The following is a 20655-nucleotide window of genomic DNA, read 5'->3' on the forward strand; positions in this document are numbered from 1 at the left end:
GTCATTCAAGGTTTGTGTTTCCTTGTTAATTTTCTGTTTAGTTGATCTATCCATAGTTGTGAGTGGGGTATTAAAGTCTCCCACTATTATTGTGTTAGTATTAATTTCCTCTTTCATACTTGTTAGCGTTTGCCGCACATATTGTGGTGCTCCTATTTTGGGTGCATATATATTTATAATTGTTATATCTTCTTCTTGCATTAATCCTTTGATCATTATGTAGTGTCCTTCTTTGTCTCTTTTCACATCCTTTATTTGAAAGTCTATTTTATCTGAGTATTGCGACTCCTGCTTTCTTTTGGTCTCCGTTTGCATGAAATATTTTTTTCCAGCCCTTCACTTTTAGTCTGTATGTGTCTCTTGCTTTGAGGTGGGTCTCTTGTAGACAGCATATATAGGGGTCTTGTTTTTGTATCCATTCAGCCAATCTTTGTCTTTTGGTTGGGGCATTCAACCCATTTACATTTAAGGTAATTATTGATAGGTGTGGTCCCGTTGCCATTTACTTTGTTGTTTTGGGTTCACGTTTATACAACCTTTCTGCATTTCCTATCTAGAGAAGATCCTTTAGCATTTGTTGAAGAGCTGGTTTGGTGGTGCTGAATTCTCTCAGCTTTTGCTTGTCTGTAAAGCTTTTGAATTCTCCTTCATATCTGAATGAGATCCTTGCTGGGTACAGTAATCTAGGTTGTAGGTTATTCTCTTTCATTACTTTCAGTATGTCTTGCCATTCCCTTCTGGCCTGGAGGGTTTCTATTGATAGATCAGCTGTTATCCTTATGGGAATCCCTTTGTGTGTTATTTGTTGTTTTTCCCTTGCTGCTTTTAATATTTGTTCTTTGTGTTTGACCTTTGTTAATTTGATTAATATGTGTCTTGGGGTGTTTCGCCTTGGGTTTATCCTGTTTGGGACTCTCTGGGTTTCTTGGACTTGGGTGGCTATTTCCTTCCCCATTTTAGGGAAGTTTTCAGCTATTATCTCCTCGAGTATTTTCTCATGGCCTTTCTTTTTGTCTTCTTCTTCTGGGATTCCTATGATTCGAATGTTGGGGCGTTTCACATTGTCCCAGAGGTCCCTGAGGTTGTCCTCATTTCTTTTGATCCTTTTTTCTTTTTTCCTCTCTGTTTCATTTATTTCCACCATTTTATCTTCTACCTCACTTATCCTATCTTCTGTCTCCGTTATTCTACTCTTGGTTCCCTCCAAAGTGTTTTTGATCTCATTCATTGCATTATTCATTTTTAATTGACTCTTTTTTATTTCTTCTAGGTCTTTATTAAACAGTTCTTGAATCTTTTCAATCTTTGTTTCCAGGCTATTTATCTGTAACTCCATTTTGTTTTCAAGATTTTGGATCATTTTTATTATCATTATTCTGAATTCTTTTTCAGGTAGATTCCCTATCTCCTCCTCTTTTGTTTGACTTGGTGGGCATTTTTCATGTTCCTTTACCTGTTGGGTATTTCTCTGCCTTTTCATCTTGTTTAGATTGCTGTGTCTGGACTGGGCTTTTTGTATTCTGGAGGTCTGTGGTTCCTTTTTATTGTGGAGGTTTTTCCCAGTGGGTGGGGTTAGACGATTGGCTTGTCAAGGTTTCCTGGTTAGGAAAGTTTGCGTCGGTGTTCTGGTGCGTGGAACTTGATTTCTTCTCTCTGGAGAGCAATGGAGTGCTCAGTAATGAGTTTTGAGATGGGTCTATGTGTTAGATGTCACCTTGGGCAGCCTGTATGTTGACGTTTATGGCTATGTTCCTGCGTTGCTGGAGAATTTGCTTGGTATGTCTTGCTCTAAAACTTATTGGCTCTTGGGTGGTGGTTGGTTTCAGTGTAGGTATGGAGGCTTTTGGATGGTCACTTATTACTTAAAGTTCCATGTAGTCAGGAGTTTTCTGGTGTTCTCAGGTTTTGGGCTTAGGTCTCCTGCCTCTGGATTTCCGTTTTATTCTTCCTGTAGTCTCAGAACTTCTCCAACTACACAGCACTGATAATAAAACTTCTAGGTTAATGGCAGAAAGATTCTCCCCCGTTAGGGACACCCAGAGAGGTTCACAGAGTTACATGAAGAAGAGGAGAGGGAGGAGGGAGATAGTGTTGAGCAGGAGGAGAAAAAGGGGGACTCAAGAGGAGAGAGACAGATCTACGCAGTTGTCTGTTCCCAGAATGTTCTCCGTAGCCCAGACACCCACCAAGATTCACAGAATTGGATTGGGAAGAAAAGGAGAAAGGAGGAAATAGAGGTGTTCTGAGGTAGAAAACAGAGAGTCAGGATTGGGAGAGAATAATCAACACACTCCTGAATAAAAATGGGAACTGAATATTGGATTCTTAAATGTTCACAATTTATATCATATATTGAAAAACAAAAATTAAAAATCTAGAGTAGAGATTAGACTCTTAAAAATACTATATTAAGAACAATAACCAAAACACACACACAAAAATTTGAAAAAATATATATGAAGTTCAGTTTAAAAAGTAGGGCTTCTCTTTTTTTTTTTTTTTTGGTAAGGTTATAGTGTATTGAAAATGAAAATTAAGGAGTAGTAGAGGAGTACTAGAGGACTTTAAAAGAAATAAGAGAAAAAGAAAAATAGAAAATAGAAGAGAAAAAGGAGAAAAAAAGAAAAAAAAAAAAAAAAAGAATTTTCCCTAATTAAAAAAATCGTAAAAATCTATGAAAATGAAAGTTAAGGAGTGATGGGGGAGTAATAGGGAATTTTAAAGGAAAATAAAAGAGAAAAAATAAAAAAGAAAAAAATTAAAAAAAAATTTTTTTTTCTTATTAAAAAAAAAAAAAAAGTAAAAATATATCTAGGAATTTCTCTGGAGCTGTTGCGGTCAGTGTTGGTTCGGCTCAGTTTCAGATATCTCCTCATTCCAGCTTACACTTCTCGATATCTACAGGCCTCTTCCGGTGTAATCGGTGTTTTCTACAGGGATTTTAATCTGTTGCACCGCTCTCTCCTGAGGCGGTTCCCTTTGTTTATTTGGCTTCTGTTTGCCGGTTTCTTCAGAGCCTCATTTCCGCCCTGACACAGGCGGGCGGAGGTGGACTCTTATTCAGGTAGCTAGTTCTGTCGCGCTGCTGGGAGGGGCTGACACTGCGGGGATGGGCTGGCGCTGCTTTCTCGGTCTGCGCTGCTCAGGATCCCGGCCGCTCCTCATGGAGCGCGCCGCGCGCAGCTCCAGCCCTCGGGTGTTCCACAAAAGCGCGGAACAAAAGGCTGCGTCCGCTCTTGTGCCTTCCCCGTCAGAGCGGTCCAGGCAGCCAGGAGCTTGACAGGCGCACTCTCTCCTGGTGCGGCGCACCCTCTCCCACGGTCCCAATCTCGGTTTCTGCCGGCGCCAGTCGGGTGTGCGCGCCTTCTGCCCTCTGCGTCCCCAGCCCCAGTCCCCGCCTGCGTCGGTCGGGTGCCTGCGCGCTGTGTCTCGCCCCGACCTGCTCCCGCCTCCGGCGGGTCCTGGCTGGCCCACAGTCTGCGAGCCCCTCTCCGGACTCTCTCGGTTCCCCCGTTCCGCGAACGGCAGGCAGCGTGCTCGGCCGGTTAATTTTCTCTCTCTTCCCTGCTCTCCCACAGTTCAAGTTGGCAACTCACAAAAGCTCCCTCCGATTGTCCTCAGGGCACTCAGGCCCGGACCCTGCCCCAAACAATGCCGCCCGCTCCTCTCCGTGCCGCCCCCACTTGCTGGTGGCGGATGCGGGTGTCTGGGGCACTTTTCTGCTGAGAGTTGCTTTTAGGCACGCAATCTGTGGGTTTTTTTTTCTCTTCTTCTTTTTTTTTTTTTAAATATGGAACGCTTCACGAATTTGCGTGTCATCCTTGCGCAGGGGCCATGCTAATCTTCTCTGCATCGCTCCAACTCTAGTATATGTGCTGCCGAAGCGAGCACCTGTGGGTTTTATTTATTGTTTCCCTCCCAGTCAGGTTGCCCTCCTAGATTCAAACACTTTCCCCAGGCCTGCCAATGCGAGGGTTTCCCGGTGTCTGGAAACGTCCTCCAAAGACTTGCTTCCCGGGACGGATCTCCATCCTTAGCTCTTTTGTCTCACTTTTTATCTTTTATATTTTGTCCTACCTCCTTTCAAAGACAATGGGCTGCTTTTCTGGGCGCCTGATGACCTCAGCTAGCGATCAGAAGTTGTTTTGTGAAGTTTGCTCTGCGTTCAGATATTCTTTTGATGAATTTGTAGGAGAGAAAGTGGTCTCCCCGCCCTACTCCTCCGCCATCTTCTCACTGTTATAAAATTCTTTATCAGTGATGTTTTTCAGAGTTTTTCAGTCATGACACTATTGATATTTTGGACTGGATTATTCTTCTTATGAGGAGCTATCCTGTGCAGCTTCTCTGGCCTTTGTCCACTAGATGATAGTAACTTCATCACTTGTCCCTGCATTGTGACAACCAAAAATGCCTCCAGATATTGTCTGTTGTCCCCTTGGGAGGTGAGGGGGAGTGAATAAACCACTGACCAAGTTTTACTCAATTCTGGTAGATTTACATGTTCTTCTAGTTTACTTATATGCAATTAAATATCTATTCCCTTAACTCCTTAAAAATCTTACTTAGAAGTAACCTTGTTGATTCTGTTTCTCTAGAAATTTCCTTTTAATTCCTTTAAATTCAATTTTGGTTAAATACCTACCTGCCTATTCTCCCTTGCACAATTCTACTCCGAAATGGCAGAAGCAGAGAGCCATGCACCAAAGAGTCTCAGGGCCCCTGTATCCTCACACTCCCAGGAAACACTTGTTCAGGACACTGCTATGAAGGAGTTCAGTAAGCCAGGCCCTTCTACATACCTTTCAGGGAAGCATGCACTTCCTGTTCCTGATATGTAATGTTTTCCATGACTCGAAGTTCCCCCAAGTGATTTGTCTCATGAAGAAATAACTGAAGCTAAGGTATCTATTAGATACTCTACATGAGACTGTGGAAAAGGCAGCCCCCCTCTGCTCTCTAGAGGACTTGTTGATTTACTGGAAAGGTTGAGACCCTTATGTCTCCTCCACTCCCTGTGGCACAAGGCCCTAGAGAGAATCCCTTGCATTCTTCTTCAGAGGCTCAGAACAAGCAATTAAAGCTAATTATTGTTTCCTGATTCAGTTTATATTTCTTGAAAACATGAGGAAAAATCAATAGCAGATTTAGAAACATTGTATATGAAAGTAAGTCAAAAGTTTGTCACCTTCTCACCAAACCCCATTATCATTCCCAGAGACTCCAAAACTGTTGGATAACGACATCATAGCAAAAGTTACCTAGATTGCACAGCAAACATTTCTCTTTTTTAAGTACATTGTTTTATGCTTTTAATTTCTTTTAGATTTACCAAGGTATAATTGACAAACAGAATTTATATATATGTAAGGTATAGATATGTAAGGTATATATGTAAGGTATAGATTTGTGTATATATATATATATATATATATATACATACATACACACACACATATATATGTATATATATATATATATGGTAGATTTGTTTAAAATTACATACAATGACACAGACAACATATGCAATAAAACTAGTGTTTTTCTTATTGCTTGCCTGTTTGCTTCTCAATTCATATATTTCTCAGCTAAATATTACCTGATGACCTAAAAAATCCAAAAGAAGCTAACAAAGAAGCACTGAATTAAAAGCTCTTGATGTTAGAATTATAAATTATAATTTTCTATATGACAAAAATATCCTGAACAAGGTCTAATTCCTGTAATTTGAAAGATGGTTCTGCTTAGAATGTGTATTCCATCAAAACACTCTAAAGGAATTAAAGAAGCTACTGGAGTGAAACAAGTTCAGAATATGTTCATTTGTGCATAAGGTCAAACATGTGCTCTTCACTGCAAAATAACAGCAATTCAATTTTGAAATAAATCATAGTTTCCATAATGGATAGAGAAATAAAATGTGAGTTTTTTAATAAGCTTATGAAAGTTTTACAGCAAACTAAATGTGTGTTTTAACAGCCCATTGCCCAGACCATTTAAAGAAATTTAGATTGAATAAGAGCAAGGAAACAGACTGTGAATTTTGATATATGCTCAACACAAATTGACAGGATACAAGGTACAAAGAAAAATGAGTCAAAAAGACTCATTCATAGCTACCCACTTCTGTACACCCTTTCCAACATTACAGCACATCATCACCCTTTCATCTGCCTCCAATTTAGAACCCTGAGTCCTGCTTGGAAAATATTATCTGGGAAAATATTTTGGAGCTCACCACTTTTCTGAGAGCTTCTTTCACATCCTTGTTCCTCAAACTGTAGATAAGGGGGCTCAGCATGGGGATCACTACAGTGTAGAACACTGTGGCCACTTTGTCAGTATCCATGCTGTTGCTAGATTGGGGCCGGCAATAAATGAAAAGGATTGTTCCATGAAAGACAATGATGGCTTCAAGGTGGGAAGCACAGGTGGAAAAGGCTTTGCACTTCCCCTCTGCAGAGTGCATCCTCAGAATGGTGATGAGAATAAACACGTAGGAGGTGAGGATGACCATGATGGTGATGAGCTCACTGAAAGTGGCCACAATGTAGGGCACCAACTGACTCACAGTGACATCAGAGCAAGCAAGATACAAGAGAGGGGGGAGATCACAAAAGAAATCACAAAAGTGGTTGATCAGATTCGATCTGTAGGATGGGATCTGAAGAGCTAAACACAAGTGAATCAGAGAACATACAGTACCATTGAAGTAGCAACAAAACACCAACTCCATGCAGAGATTCCGGGACATGGTGACCATGTAGAACAGTGGGTCACAGATGGCCACAAGGCGGTCACAGGCCATCACTGCCAGCAGAATGACCTCAGTTACCACAAATGTGCAAAACATATAGAATTGCACAGCACATTCCAGGAAGGAAATGGCTTTGTCATCATTTAAGATGTTAGCTAGAATCTTTGGCATGATGGTCGTGGAGTAACAGAAATCCACAAAGGACAAGTGGTTGAGGAAAAAGTACATGGGGGTGTGGAGTCGAGAGCTGGCCTGAATCAGGGCAATCGTGCCCAGGTTTCCCAAAACTGTGGCTCCATAGATGGAAAGAAACAGCAGGAAGAGGAAGACTCTGAGCTCAGGGGCATCTGAGAATCCGAGCATGGTGGAGTCTGTCACAGCAGCACAGTTTTCCTTTTCCATGTTCCTAATTTACTGGGTATGGAGTAAAATATTAATAATTATTCTGCATTATATCATCCTTGATTCAGTTTCGCCTCTCTTAAAAAAGACATGATAATGCATACTTTTCTATAAAGTTAGTGTAGTGATTTTGTTCATTACATTATTCAATTCACTATGCAAATTCACTGCTTTAGATTTATTTGAAGTTCTAAACAAAGAAAGAGAAAGTGTTAGTCACTCAGTCGTGTCTGAATCTTTGCCACCCCATGGACAAGACTTTTTTGTCTATGGGATTCTTCAGGCAAGAATACTGGAGTGGGTTGCCATTCCCTTCTCCAGGGGATCTTCCCCACTCAGAGATCTAAGCTGGGTCTCCCGCATTGCAGGCAGACCCTTTGCCATCTGAGTCACCAGGGTCAACAAAGATGTGGATATGAAATTAACAGAAATGCTTGCTGCTGCACTGCACCATTATTTATGAAAGCAAAACTTAGGAATATGGTGTAAATCTCAAAGAAATAGTCAAAGTTATGGTATATGTTTATATACAGGACTTCCCTGGTGGCTCAGATGGTAGCTAATCTGCCTGCAATATGGGAGGTCCAGGTTCCATCTCTGAGTTGTGAAGATCCCCTGGAGAAGGGGATGGCTACCCACTCTAGTATTCTTGCCTAGAGAATTTCGTGAGCAGAGGAATCTGTGGGGTTACAGTCCATGGAGTTGCTAAGAGTTGTACACAATTGAGTGACTAACATATATATATATGCTAGATTTTCATATTTATACCATATATCCAGTTTTTCATATATATATGCATGTATATATATATAAATAGTGCAGATTTTTGATGAATTGTTAAGGACCTTATTAATGACCATGAAAAGTGGCAAGTGGCAAATGCTAAGCCAGATTGCACAGATAAAATATTATATATGCACATAAATTTCATCATATATCCAATCATTAAAACATCAGTGAAACATAATTATTTTATAACAATTTTTTACAAAGAAAAAACAATGGAGAATCTTGTTATGGGCTGCATTGGAGAAGGAAGGTGGGATTTCTTAAAGAAAAGAAGGCATGTGATACATAGAAAATGCCAACAGAGGACAAGAACGTGCTCATTTCCTCTCCCTCCTGACCCTTGGTAAGTTTAAATGCTTTAGAGGCATGAGTTGGTATATCTTGGATGAAAGAGGCTCTGGACTAACACTCAAAATGTCATTTGTACCAGGGATAAGAAACTATCCTGCTATAGAGAGACACCTCTGTTCCACTCGTGTCTGCTTCAGAGGTTGGTCTCATGTTTCTGTTTTTCCATGAACAGTTCTGGGACTTCACTGGTGGCTCAGCAGTAAAGAATCTGCCTGCAATGCAGAAGATGTGGAGACACATGTCCAATCTCTGGGTCAGGAAAATCCCCTGGAGGAGGAAATGGAACCCCACTTCAGTATTCTTGCCTGGGGAATCCCATGGACAAAGGGGCTTGGAGGGCTACAGTCCATGGGGTCTCAAAAGGATTGGACACAACTGAGTGATTAAACAACAACAACAAAAACAGTCTTGAGGACCCCTTACTGCCACTCTCAGCCTCTGAGTGGCTGTCGGAGAATCTCCCTGTGGTCTTTCCCAGGTTCCCTGGAGGGAGTTAACGTGACAGAGGAGGAAGTGTGAAGGTGGGAGAAATCAAACATTCTTCCCACTTTGTTCACACTCGTTTTCCTCTTACACTAATAGCTATTACAATATATTTGGTTTTGCAGGTTAAATTGCTATCACTTCTCTTTGATATTGTTCCTCCAAAGCTTTAAATACTTTCATAAAAGAGTGTCTGCAACATGACATTTCTTAAAACACCCTCTAAGAGAGAACTAAATACAGAAGCTTAAAAATAAATCAGTACCACTGCTATCCAACTCCCCCTAAATCAGAGTGTCATCCTACCAACCAACCTATGGGACAGACATTGCTTCTTTTGTTTCTGAAGAGGGTAGGAGGCAAAATGATACAGACTCTATGTTTTTATTTGTGTCCCTCTCTGGCGCCCATACTCCTTAAGCTTCTGAAACCAACCATTGATTTCTGTAGGCCCTCAGCAGAATATCAAGAAAGCAACATCATCTTGTGACTCAAATAATTAATGAGTTTTATGAGACAAAAGAGTGGTAAAACTATCCCAAGTGGGTACATGTTATTATCAATATAATCAAACATAATTCACTCCAAAGGTCATGATGAACTGCAGACTACCATAGGCTGCATTCAAACATTGCTCTGTTCACCAGGACCTACATTGTCATTATGAAATATAATAGGACTTCTAAACTTTGCCTGTCATATACAAAATCTTCATCCTTGAGGGCTTAGTGTCTGAAGTCACACCAGAGTTTTGCCAAATATCAGAGAAGGTTAAGAATATTGAGCCTCCTTTCCTGAGAAGAATAATAGCTGATCACACATACTTTGCACATTTTGAATACAACTATTAACACATTTGGTTTTTATTAAAATAAGTTAGGCAAGTACAGTTATATACCTTTACTAATAAGGTGACTGAGGCAAAGACAGCTGTCACTTGCACAAAATCATAAGTGGAATCCCTGATAGGAGGAGCCTACATGCTGCATTTGGGTTTCTGCCATCCACGTGATTCTGTGTGGAAGAGCAGAGCTACTACACAGTTCTGAATGGCATCCCTCCTGCTCAGTGCCAAGACCATTTAATGGGTTTGCCTGACGGATCTCTCCCAGGTCTGCTCCTTCTCTAACTATATGAATGATGTCCCTAAACCAACAGTGTTCCAAGGAAAGGCTGTGGTTTGTGTCTTTGGATATACAAAATGTTTCAAAAATTCCTAGAATATAATTAGTTAAAATAATTGGTTTCCAAATTCTTGACAATTTATATGGCCTTTCCTAAATTGATCCATCTGATAAGTTCCTGAGTTTGAGGAGTGTTTCTGTATCTTCTATCTGGCACTGTCACTATTCCTTTTCTGTCATTTTTTTCAAAAGCAAAGATTCCTCTTTCCATTCACATAATACCCTGTGAACTATCTCAATTAGAAAAGCAAAATCAATTTTCCAAAACCTAAACACAAGAACACTGTGGAATATTACTTTCCAAGAAGCCTAAACTGTGCTTCAAACCTATGGTTTGACTTCTTATTTCTCTCTGATACATACATATATATATACATGAATATATATATACATATATATTCATGGAAAATTATGACATTAGATGTGTTTTACCCCCAATACAGTGATGTTATGAAATTGAATATTAATAGATTGTTATTAGTTTGAAATTCTTAATACACCATAAACTTGTTTTCACAAAGTGTATCATCTGAAGAAGGCTGTATATTGTCAAGGCTATATATTGTCACCCTGCTTATTTAACTTATATGCAGAGTGCATCATGAGAAACCCTGGGGTGGAAGAAGCACAAGCTAGAATCAAGATTGCTGGGAAAGATATCAATAACCTAAGATATGCAGATGACACCACCCTTATGGCAGAAAGTGAAGAAGAACTGAAGAGCCTCTTGATGAAAGTGAAAGAGGAGAGTGAAAAAGTTGGCTTGAAGTTCAACATTCAGAAAACTAAGATCATGGCATCTGGTCCCATCACTTCATGACAAATAGATGGGGAAACAGTGGCAACAGTGGCTGACTTTATTTTCTGGGCTCCAAAATCACTGCCTATGGTGATTGCAGCCATGAAATTAAAAGACGCTTACTCCTTGGAAGGAAAGTTATGACCAACCTAGACAGCATATTAAAAAGCAGAGACATTATTTTGTCAACAAAGGTCCATCTAGTCAAAGCTATGGCCTTTCCAGTGGTCATGTATGGATGTGAGAGTTGGACTGTAAAGAAAGCTGAGCACTGAAGAATTGACACTTTTGAACTGTGGTGTTGGAGAAGACTCTTCAGAGTCCCTTGGACTGCAAGGAGATTCAACCAGTCCATCCTAAAGGAGATCAGTCCTGGGTGTTCATTGGTAGGACTGATGGCTGAAGCTGAAACTCCAATACTTTGGCCACCGGATGCGAAGAGTTGACTCGTTGGAAAAGACCCTGATGCTGGGAAAGATTGAGGGCAGGAGGAGAAGGGGACGGCAGAGGATGAGACGGTTGGATGGCATCACCAACTCGATGGAAACGGGTTTGGGTAGACTCCAGGAGTTGGTGATGCTGGGGAGTTAGGGAGGCCTGGCATGCTGCGGTTCATGGGGTTGCAAAGAGTTGGACATGACTGAGTGACTGAACTGAACTGAACTGAACTGAAGAAGGGAGTCTCATGACAAAAACACAAAACCAAATTCTATAAAGAGCATCATTGTCAGTGGCCCTTTATATGTCCGGGAAACACATTCACAGGAAAGCTACTTTGCATGGCAGGTGTTTTACATAAATTATTTAAATATAAAAATTTATTGAAATGTATTTCATAGTAATTAGTCATAAATTGAGTAACATAAATATGCAGTTTTGTTTGATGAACTGTATTTAAACCACATAAAACAACATTTTAGAAGAATATCAGAAAGGTGGAATGACATCAACAATATGTTAAATTTTCTAACTTTCAAATTTCATTGTTTTAATCAATTTTTTATTCTATGTGGAAGAATAGCAGTCATGTTTAATTGTTGTATAATAAGCAGTACTTAATACTAAGTACATAATGAGGATACATAATTACTCATTCATTTATTCACTCATGTTTAAACATATTTATTATAGGCTTGCCCAGAGATAAGTACTATTTTAGGTACTGCAGGAAGAATAAAAGAATGTTCCTTTGTCAAAAATTTATATGTAAGGGGAACAGTTTAATAGATTAATGTCTTAGTCATCTATAAAAACTTCATGTAAATATATGCTACACGTCTTGGAAGGCTCTTTTCCCACTGTTAATGGGAATTGAAGACTTCTTTGGACATTGGTTCAGTGAAATAAGGCTTTTGTGTCTATTAATTTTCAGAAGGCATCATTCACATCTTTATCCCTCAGGCTGTAGATCAGAGGGTTCAGCATGGGGTTGACCACTGTATAGAACACAGAGGCCACCTTGACAGTTTGTCACAAGTTCTTGGAATTGGGCACACAGTAGAGAGAAAGGATGGTCCCGTGGAAGATGGTAATGGCAGACAGGTGAGATGCACAGGTGGAGAAAGCTTTGCGACATCCACTGGCAGAACTGATGTTTAGCACAGTGACAAAAATAAAGACATAGGAAGTGAGGATGATCAGAAGTGTACTCACCTTGTTGAAGGTGGCGAAGCCAAAGAGCAGCAGGTTGGGGGTGTTTGTATTGGAGCTTGAGACAGCAATGAGAGCAGTGTATTCACAGAAAAAGTGGTTGATCACCTTATGTCCAGAAAAGTTTAGTTGGAGGGCATAGCAAAGGAGTACCAATGGGCCAAACATGCCCCAGAGATATGACCCAGCCACCAGCAGGGCACACAGCCTCTGTGACATGACCACTGTGTAAAGCAGAGGGTTACAGGTGGCCACGAAGTGGTCATAGGCCATCACTGCCAGCAAGAAGGACTCAGTCACCACAGCAATGCAGGACAGGAAGAACTGCAGCATGCAGCTACTGTAGAAGATGCTCTTATCAGCCATGACCAAGTTCTCAAGCAGCTTGGGAGTAACAATGGAAGAGTAACAAAAATCAACAAAAGAAAAATGACTAAGGAGAAAGTACATGGGGGTGTGAAACTTAGGGTTAATTTTGATGATTACCATCATGCCCAGACTTCCTACCACGGTGATAATGTACATGATCAGAAACATGAGGAAGAGAGGAATCTGAAGCTCTGGATAATCTGTGAAACCCAAGAGGGCAAACGTTGTCTCCAGATTCAGATTTTTTGTAGTCATCACTATGATGCCTTTGAAAAGAAAGGATGGGAGAAGGGAGTTTTTCTTGACAAAGAGGAGATTTACAGAAATAAGTGAAAATCATACTATGACTTTCTGTGATGGACTAAATAAAATGAAAGGAGTTATTAGTTCTAACTTGTTCCATTTACAACATTCCTTATATAGATAACTACTGTGGATAGATCTACTAATCCAACTGAGTCTCTGAACAGTTTTTGCATATCCATTGCAGCTGGTATTTTCCTAGAAATACTTAACACATTGAAGTGAGTACATTCACTCATCAGCTAGTAGCATAGTATGCACATAACATAGAAAATATTTGCACATGAATGCATAAGCAAATGAAAGTGTCTAAGAAAAATGTGAGATGTTTGCCTCAAATAACAACATACGTTGTTACTGTATTTTGCTTGCATACACAAATCAATTAAAGCCTTGAAGAGAATATGTTTGTCTTCTAAGTATCAAAAAAATAATAGAGACATCTAAGAAGAGAGCATCAGTTCAGTCGGTTCAGTTCAGTCACTCAGTCGTGTCCGACTCTTTGCGACCCCATGAATCGCAGCACGCCAGGCCTCCCTGTTCATCACAAACTCCCGGAGTTTATTCAAACTCATGCCCATCGAGTCGGTGATGCCATCCAGCCATCTCATCCACTGCCGTCCCCTTCTGCTCCTGCCCCCAAATCCCTCCCAGCATCAGGGTCTTTTCCAGTGAGTCAATTCTTCGCATGAAGTGGCCAAAGTATTGGAGTTTCAGCTTCAGCATCAGTCCTTCCAATGAACACCCAGGACTTATCTCCTTCAGGATGGACTGGCTGGATCTCCTTGCAGTCCAAGGGACTCTCAAGAGTCTTCTCCAACACCACAGTTCAAAAGCATCAATTTTTCAGTGCTCAGCTTTCTTCACAGTCCAACTCTCATATCCATACATGACCACTGGAAAAACTATAGCCTTGACCAGACGGACCTTTGTTGGCAAAGTAATGTCTCTGCTTTTTAATATGCTATCTAGGTTGGTCACAACTTTCCTTCCAAGGAGTAAGCGTCTTTTAATTTCAAGAAGAGAGCATAGCAATCCCATTTTAGCATGTTTTGTTCAGTAAAGGATACTTCTTTCCTGGGACAGCTTCACTGCTGAGGAGGACAATAACTCGTTTTGAATTTTAAGTGGAGTGTACACTTTATCAGGATTTATAGTTTATGGCTTAACTTCTATTACAGACCTAGACATTGCATACATGTCTCTTAAGGGTCTCAAGATTTATCAGGTAAGAGTTCTCTCAGAATTAACTACTTCTCATTTTTGTAAAAGTTTATATACCAATTTAAACTACACATAAATAAATATGTATAAATGCCCATTTCCCAGTAGCAAGTTTATTCTCTTCTTTGTGAAATAGTTGTCAGGGGTCTTGAAGCATGGTTGCTAATTTGTTTCTTTAATATTATTGGACTCAGAATTGGCTAGCATTTACAGTGATTTAACATAAAAAGAAAAGTGAAAAGAAAACCTCAGTTACCATTTCAAGAAAATAATATTTTTACTGTGTCATAAACAACTACAAAAACTTACCTGCAATAGAGAAGCAGGTCTCCACCATCCTGTTTTTCTGTGGGCTGACTATAACTAGGAGACCAAGACACTTACATCTGACTCTCTAGCCCTGGAGCCTCAAACCCAGGAGGACCACTAGCAACATTTTCCTCACAAGCATCAAAACAGGTCATTAAGGCAAAAGGTAGGTCTCAGGGAAACCTGGTCTCCTGCCTCACTTCGAGAGCCGTCCCTATTGTCCTGCCAAGCCTCGAAGAGAATCCCAAGGTGTCCCTCGCAACTAGACAGGAGTCCTGACGTCGCTGAACAAACACGAGTTTTGAAGGGCCATCCCCGCCATAACTCGAGAACATAACCCAGGTTCCCGCCGCAACTCCAGAAAAACAATGAGACTTCCCCCTCGCCGCGAGATGAGGCCCGATTCCCCTGCAATGCATGCAGTTTAAGTCTGGGTTCCCCATCAAACACGAAAGGAGCCTTGACTTCCTTGATGGAACTCCAGAGAGACCCCAAGAACACTGTCACAAGGCTAGAGGGATCCTGATGTCCCCGCAGCAACATGAAAGGGCTCCGTGTACTCCAAATCAATTCGAGATGAGGCCCGGTTCCCATGCATTGTCTCCAGAGCCATCCCGCATTACCCATCATATATGACAAGGGGCTTACTTCGTTTAGGCAACTCCAGAGTTTCCCCGAGAATACCGTCTCAAGTCTAAAGGAACACCAAGTTCAACAGAGCAACTTGAGAAACGCCCCGTGTGCCCCAAATCATCTCGAGATGAGAGCTGATTCCCTGGCTTCGACTCAAGAGGAATGCCAACTTTACACAAGACCCTCAAGGGGAGGCTTCTCTCAGCTATAGGTAAGTGAGAGGGACCCTGAGTTAGCTGCCTCAAGTGGAATGGACACCGAGATGCCCTGACTCGAAATAAGGCCGGAATTCCCTGCAGCGACTTGAATGCCAGCTCGTCTTTCATCTCACAAGATGTAGGGATGTCTGAATCCCCTGTGTAGACCCTAGAGAAAGCCCTAGTTTCTCGCCTCATCTGGACAGGAAGCTTCACATCCCTTTGACAACATGAGAGGCACGCAGAGTTCAATGCTTCAAAAGGAGATGAAGCCTGACTCCTCTTGAAAATTGACAGGAATCCCAGTAGCCCTGTGGCAACCTGAAAGGATACTTGGTCTCCCGCCTCACCTCGAGAGGCGTCCCTATTGTACTGCCAAGCCTCGAGGAGAATCCCAAGGTGTCCCTCGCAACTAGACAGGAGTCCTGACGTCGCTGAACAAACACGAGTTTTGAAGGGCCATCCCCGCCATAACTCGAGAACATACCCCAGGTTCCCGCCGCATCTCCAGAAAAACAATGAGACTTTCCCCTCGCCGCGAGATGAGGCCCGATTCCCCTGCATTGTGTCCAGAGCCATCCCGCATTGCCCATCAAACATGACATGTGGCTTGACATCCTTTAGGCATCTCCAGAGATTCCACGAGAATACCGTCACAAGTCTAGAGGAACACCAAGTTAAGCACAGCAACTCGAGAAAAGCTCCGTACACCCCAAATCATCTCGAGATGACAGCTGATTCCCTGGCTTTGACTCAAGAGGAATGCCAACTTTACACAAGCACCTCAAGAGGAGGCTTCTCTCAGCTATATGTATGTGAGAGGGACCCTGAGTTTGTGGCCTCAAGTGGAATGGACACCGAGATGCCCTGACTCGAAATAAGGCCGGAATTCCCTGCAGTGACTTGAATGCAGGCTCGTCTTTCATCTCACAAGATGAAGGGATGTCTGAATCTCCTGTGAAGACCCTAGAGAAAGCCCTAGTTCCCTACCTCATCTCGACAGGAGGCCTCACATCCCTTTGACAACACGAGTGGAATGCGGAGTTCAATGCTTCACAAGTAGACAATGACTGACTCCTCTTGAAAATTGACAGGAATCTCAGTATCCCTGTGGCAACTTGAAAGGACACTGGGTCTCCCTCCTCACATTGAGAGGCGTCCCTATTGCCCTGCCAAGCCTCAAAGAGAATCCCGAGTTGTCCCTCACAACTAGACAGGAGTCCTGAAGTCACTGAACAAACACGAGTTTTGAGGGGCCATCCCCGTCGTCACTCGAGAGTATAACCTAGGTTCCATCCGCAACTCGAGAAAAACCATGAGACTCCCCGCTCGATGAGAGATGAGATCAGATTCCCCTGCATTGCATGCAGAGCAATTCCGTGTTCCCCATCAAACGTGAAAGGAGCCTTAACTTCCTTGATGGAACTCCAGAGAGTCCCCAAGAACACTGATACAAGTCTAGAGGGACCCAGAGGTCACCGCAGTGACACGAAAGAGCTCGGTGTACCCCAAATCAACTCGAGATGAGGCCAGATTCCCCTACATTGGCTCCAGAGCCATCCAGCGTTCCCCATCAAACACAACAAGTGGCTTGACTTCCTTTAGGCAACTCCAGAGATTCCCCGAGAACATCGTCCTAAGTATAGAGAAACACCACATTCAGTACAGCAACTAGAGAACAGGTCCGTGTACCTCAAATCATCTCAAGATGAGAGCTGATTCCCTGGCTTTGACTCAAGAGGAATGCCAGCTTTAAACAACACCTAAAGAGGAGGCTTCTCTTAGCTATAGGTACGTGAGAGGGACCCTGAGTTTGCTGTCTCAAGTGGAATGGACACCGAGATGCCCTGACTCGAAATAAGGCCGGATTTCCCTGCAGTGACTTGAATGCAGGCTTGTCTTTCATCTCACAAGATGTAGGGATGTCTGAATCCCCTGTGGAGACCCTAGAGAATACCCTAGTTCCCCGCCTCATCTCGACAGGAGGCCTCACATCCCTTTGACAACATGAGAGGCACGCGGAGTTCAATGCTTCAAAAGGAGACGAAGCCTGACTCCTCTTGAAAACTGACAGGAGTCACAGTATCGCTCTGGCAACTGCAGAGGGAAACTTGGTCTCCCGCCTCACCTCTAGAGGCGTCTGTATTGTGCTGCAACGTCTCGAGGAGAATCCTGATGTGTCCCTCCCAACAAGACAGGAGTCCTGACTTCACTGAACCTCACCCCAGACGCTGCGCCTGGGGTCACTCGTCCAGTTTCCAAGGTGACTCCACCTGAAATATCCTGTGTCTGGAATCACATGTGCACATCTCTAGGATGACCCCACTTCCCAGACCCAGTACATGTGGTCACGCTTCCACAATCTCCAGGGTGACCACAACACACTGGACCATGCACACTGGTCACATGTCCACAGTCTGCAGGGTGACACTCTCCCAAACCCTATATCTAGGATCACATATCTACTGTCCCCTGGGTGATCCCTCCCAGACACTGTACCTGGAGTTACACATCCACAGTCTCCATGGTCACCCCTTCCCAAGCCTTGCAACTGGGCTCACAATTCCACAGTCTCCAGGGTGACTTCCTTCTGACCATTCCCCTGGGGTCACATATCTACATTCTCCAGGTTGACCAACCCAGTCCCTGTCCATGGGGTCACATATCAACAGTCTCCAGGGTGACACTCCTCCCCTGAATGCACATTTCAAGGGGAGCACAAAACAGCACACCCAAAATATGTCCATTTGACAAAAGGGTTATTTTGGACTGACTAATTAAAAAAAAAAAAAAGCAAAAAAAAAAAAACAAAAAAAACAGCCACCCCAGGAGGATCTTTGAAAACCAAGTCGAAATGCCATTTTATGAAATAGATTTACATTTATTAAGGATATCTTCATCTTTAAGGATGTGTCCCTGTCTGGACCAGGAAATAGAGGATGACTAAATATCAAGAATGGACTAAGTATCAAGACTGACTTGATTTCACTAAATGACTTGACTAAATATCAAGAAGGTCTATGGAATGGACCTGGGAGTTAATCTGCATAACACCATGCCTTTGTTTACTGTGCTTCACCTAACAATCTCCCTTAAATAGCTTCTTCCATTCCTTAACCTCCTTCTTTCATTCTTAGCTGATGATAGCATTTAAGGTAAAGTCTTGGACCATTTCAGAAAGTGACTGTTTTCCCAGGTATCTTTCAACTATATAGGAGGTATGCATGGCATATATTAAACTTCTGATTGTTTTCCTCCAATCCATCTCCCTTTCATTATGAACATCTCAGTGAAGAACATTGAGGCTAGGGGGAAAATTATCTTTCCTCTCATCTAATGCAATAAAATAGCATTCAGAGATATAGAGGAATGAACCACAGACCAATTTAAAAAAAAATAAAGAAAAGCATGAATCTAACACTTACATTACTAAGTGAAGGAATCCAGCCTCAAGTGCTACGCACTGTATGATCTTATAAGACATTCTAGCAAAGGTAAAACAGACATGATAAACAGTTTATGGAATATATGGCTGAAATATTTCACATGGTACTTTAGTGAGGAATACCTGCCACTATGCATTTGTCTAAGCACATAGATTTTTGTTTTCAGAACACAAGTAATTTATTACCTATTCACATTTATTTATTTATGGTATGGAGTGCCAAAGACTGGAATGCAGAATTTAACAAAGAATCTAACAGATTGAGAAATACATGAAAAGCTTCAGACTTCCCTAGGGGCCCAGTGGTTAAGACTCCACGTTGTCAGTGCAGGAAAGGTGGGTTCAATTCCTGGTCAGGGACCTAAAACCCCACATGCCGCGGCACAGCCAAAAGATTTAAAAGGAAGAAGAAAATTTTTAAAAAGCCACTCTCACTGTTAGGACAAAATTATCTGACCTAAGTTCACTGTGTAAATGAATGGAATCTGCAGGCCAAAGGCAAAATGTACCATACATAAAAAATGGGCTCTGTAAGTTCTTTCCACGGGGGTTTGTAGCTAACAGGACTGAAACTACCATATCAGGCATTGAAGGAGCAAGCCCTGAATTTGATAAGTGATGAGTAGTGGAAGCCAGGTTTCTTACCATTGGAGTGAGAAGTTACAGGCAGACAACAGGAGGAGGTTATAATACCTGTGTCATAAGAGATCAGGTTGCAGACATCATTATAAACTATCTTTAGCCTAATACAGAAACATGTAACTCCATGTGAAAATCTTCATAACCGTGTGTATGCATAGTCTGGATACATGCATGTGTATTTCCATGCATTGTCTGCTGAGATTATTAGGTTCCCACATACAAGTTTTTATTAATATGCTCTAATAAAAAGGGACAAGGACTCTTTAAATCTGTGTCTGATACTAGGACTGAGACAGTAAATATGTACAGCAGCATAATCTTAAAATGTGAGAAAGAAGGACCAAAAAGCCCCATAAAAGCTGTATTATGTAAAATAGAAGCAGGAGAGTATGGACAAAGCTCTCAATAGCCAAAGCTAGAATGAACTAAGCAGTCTAATTGGCTGGATTATAGCCAAAAGAAAGTGAAAGTGAAGTTGCTCAGTCGTGTCTGACTCTTTGCAACCCCATGGACTGTAAGCTACGAGGCGTCTCCATTCATGAAATTTTCCAGGCAACAGTACTGGAGTGGGTTGCCATTTCCTTCTCCAGGGGATCTTCCCCACCCAGGGATTGAACCCAGGTCTCCTGCATTGCAGGCATATGCTTTTATAGGCTGAGCCACCAGGGAAGCTCCCAAAAGTTTAAAATAATTTTCAGGTGTCCAAACTGGTAAAAAGTAAAAATTAGGTTTTATGAGTAATGTTGAATAAAAATCTCACACAGAAAGATTCTAAATAATTGATACAGACTCAGCTGTCCATCAAGTATATGAAGCTAACTCCCCTCTCCTCAAATGTGGGTCCTGCATTATGACTTCCTCCTTAATAAGGCACTCAGGATGGACGTGAGGAAAATCAGAAATAAAGACAAATGACAAATGTTGGCGAAAATGTACAAAATTGAAACTCAAAACTTTACTTGTGGAGAGGTAAAATGGTGCAATCAATGTGTGCAAAACAAGCATTTTCTCGAAAACATAAAAATGTAATTATATCACTCAGCAGTGGCCACAGGACTGGAAAAGGTCAGTTTTCATTCCCATCCCAAAGAAAGGCAAAGCCAAAGAATGTTCCAACT

General features: G+C 41.8%; 1 protein-coding gene, 1 non-coding gene and 1 pseudogene across 2 annotated transcripts; all 3 read right to left on the minus strand.

Moving 5' to 3' along the window:
• Positions 1-3784: 3784 nt before the first annotated feature.
• Positions 3785-3891, minus strand: LOC122673085. Its single transcript, XR_006334577.1, has one exon. It is a non-coding gene; the product is annotated as a U6 spliceosomal RNA (small nuclear RNA).
• A 2290-nt stretch (positions 3892-6181) lies between these two features.
• Positions 6182-7159, minus strand: LOC122710057 (olfactory receptor 5L1-like). Its single transcript, XM_043927501.1, has one exon. The coding sequence runs from the start codon at positions 7157-7159 to the stop codon at positions 6182-6184; it is 978 nt and encodes a 325-aa protein (XP_043783436.1).
• Positions 7160-12100: 4941 nt separating this feature from the next.
• On the minus strand, positions 12101-13582 carry LOC122710219 (annotated as a pseudogene).
• Between the last annotated feature and the right edge of the window lie 7073 nt (positions 13583-20655).

Source organism: Cervus elaphus, chromosome 16 (assembly GCF_910594005.1).
Source record: "Cervus elaphus chromosome 16, mCerEla1.1, whole genome shotgun sequence".
NCBI lineage: Eukaryota > Metazoa > Chordata > Mammalia > Artiodactyla > Cervidae > Cervus > Cervus elaphus.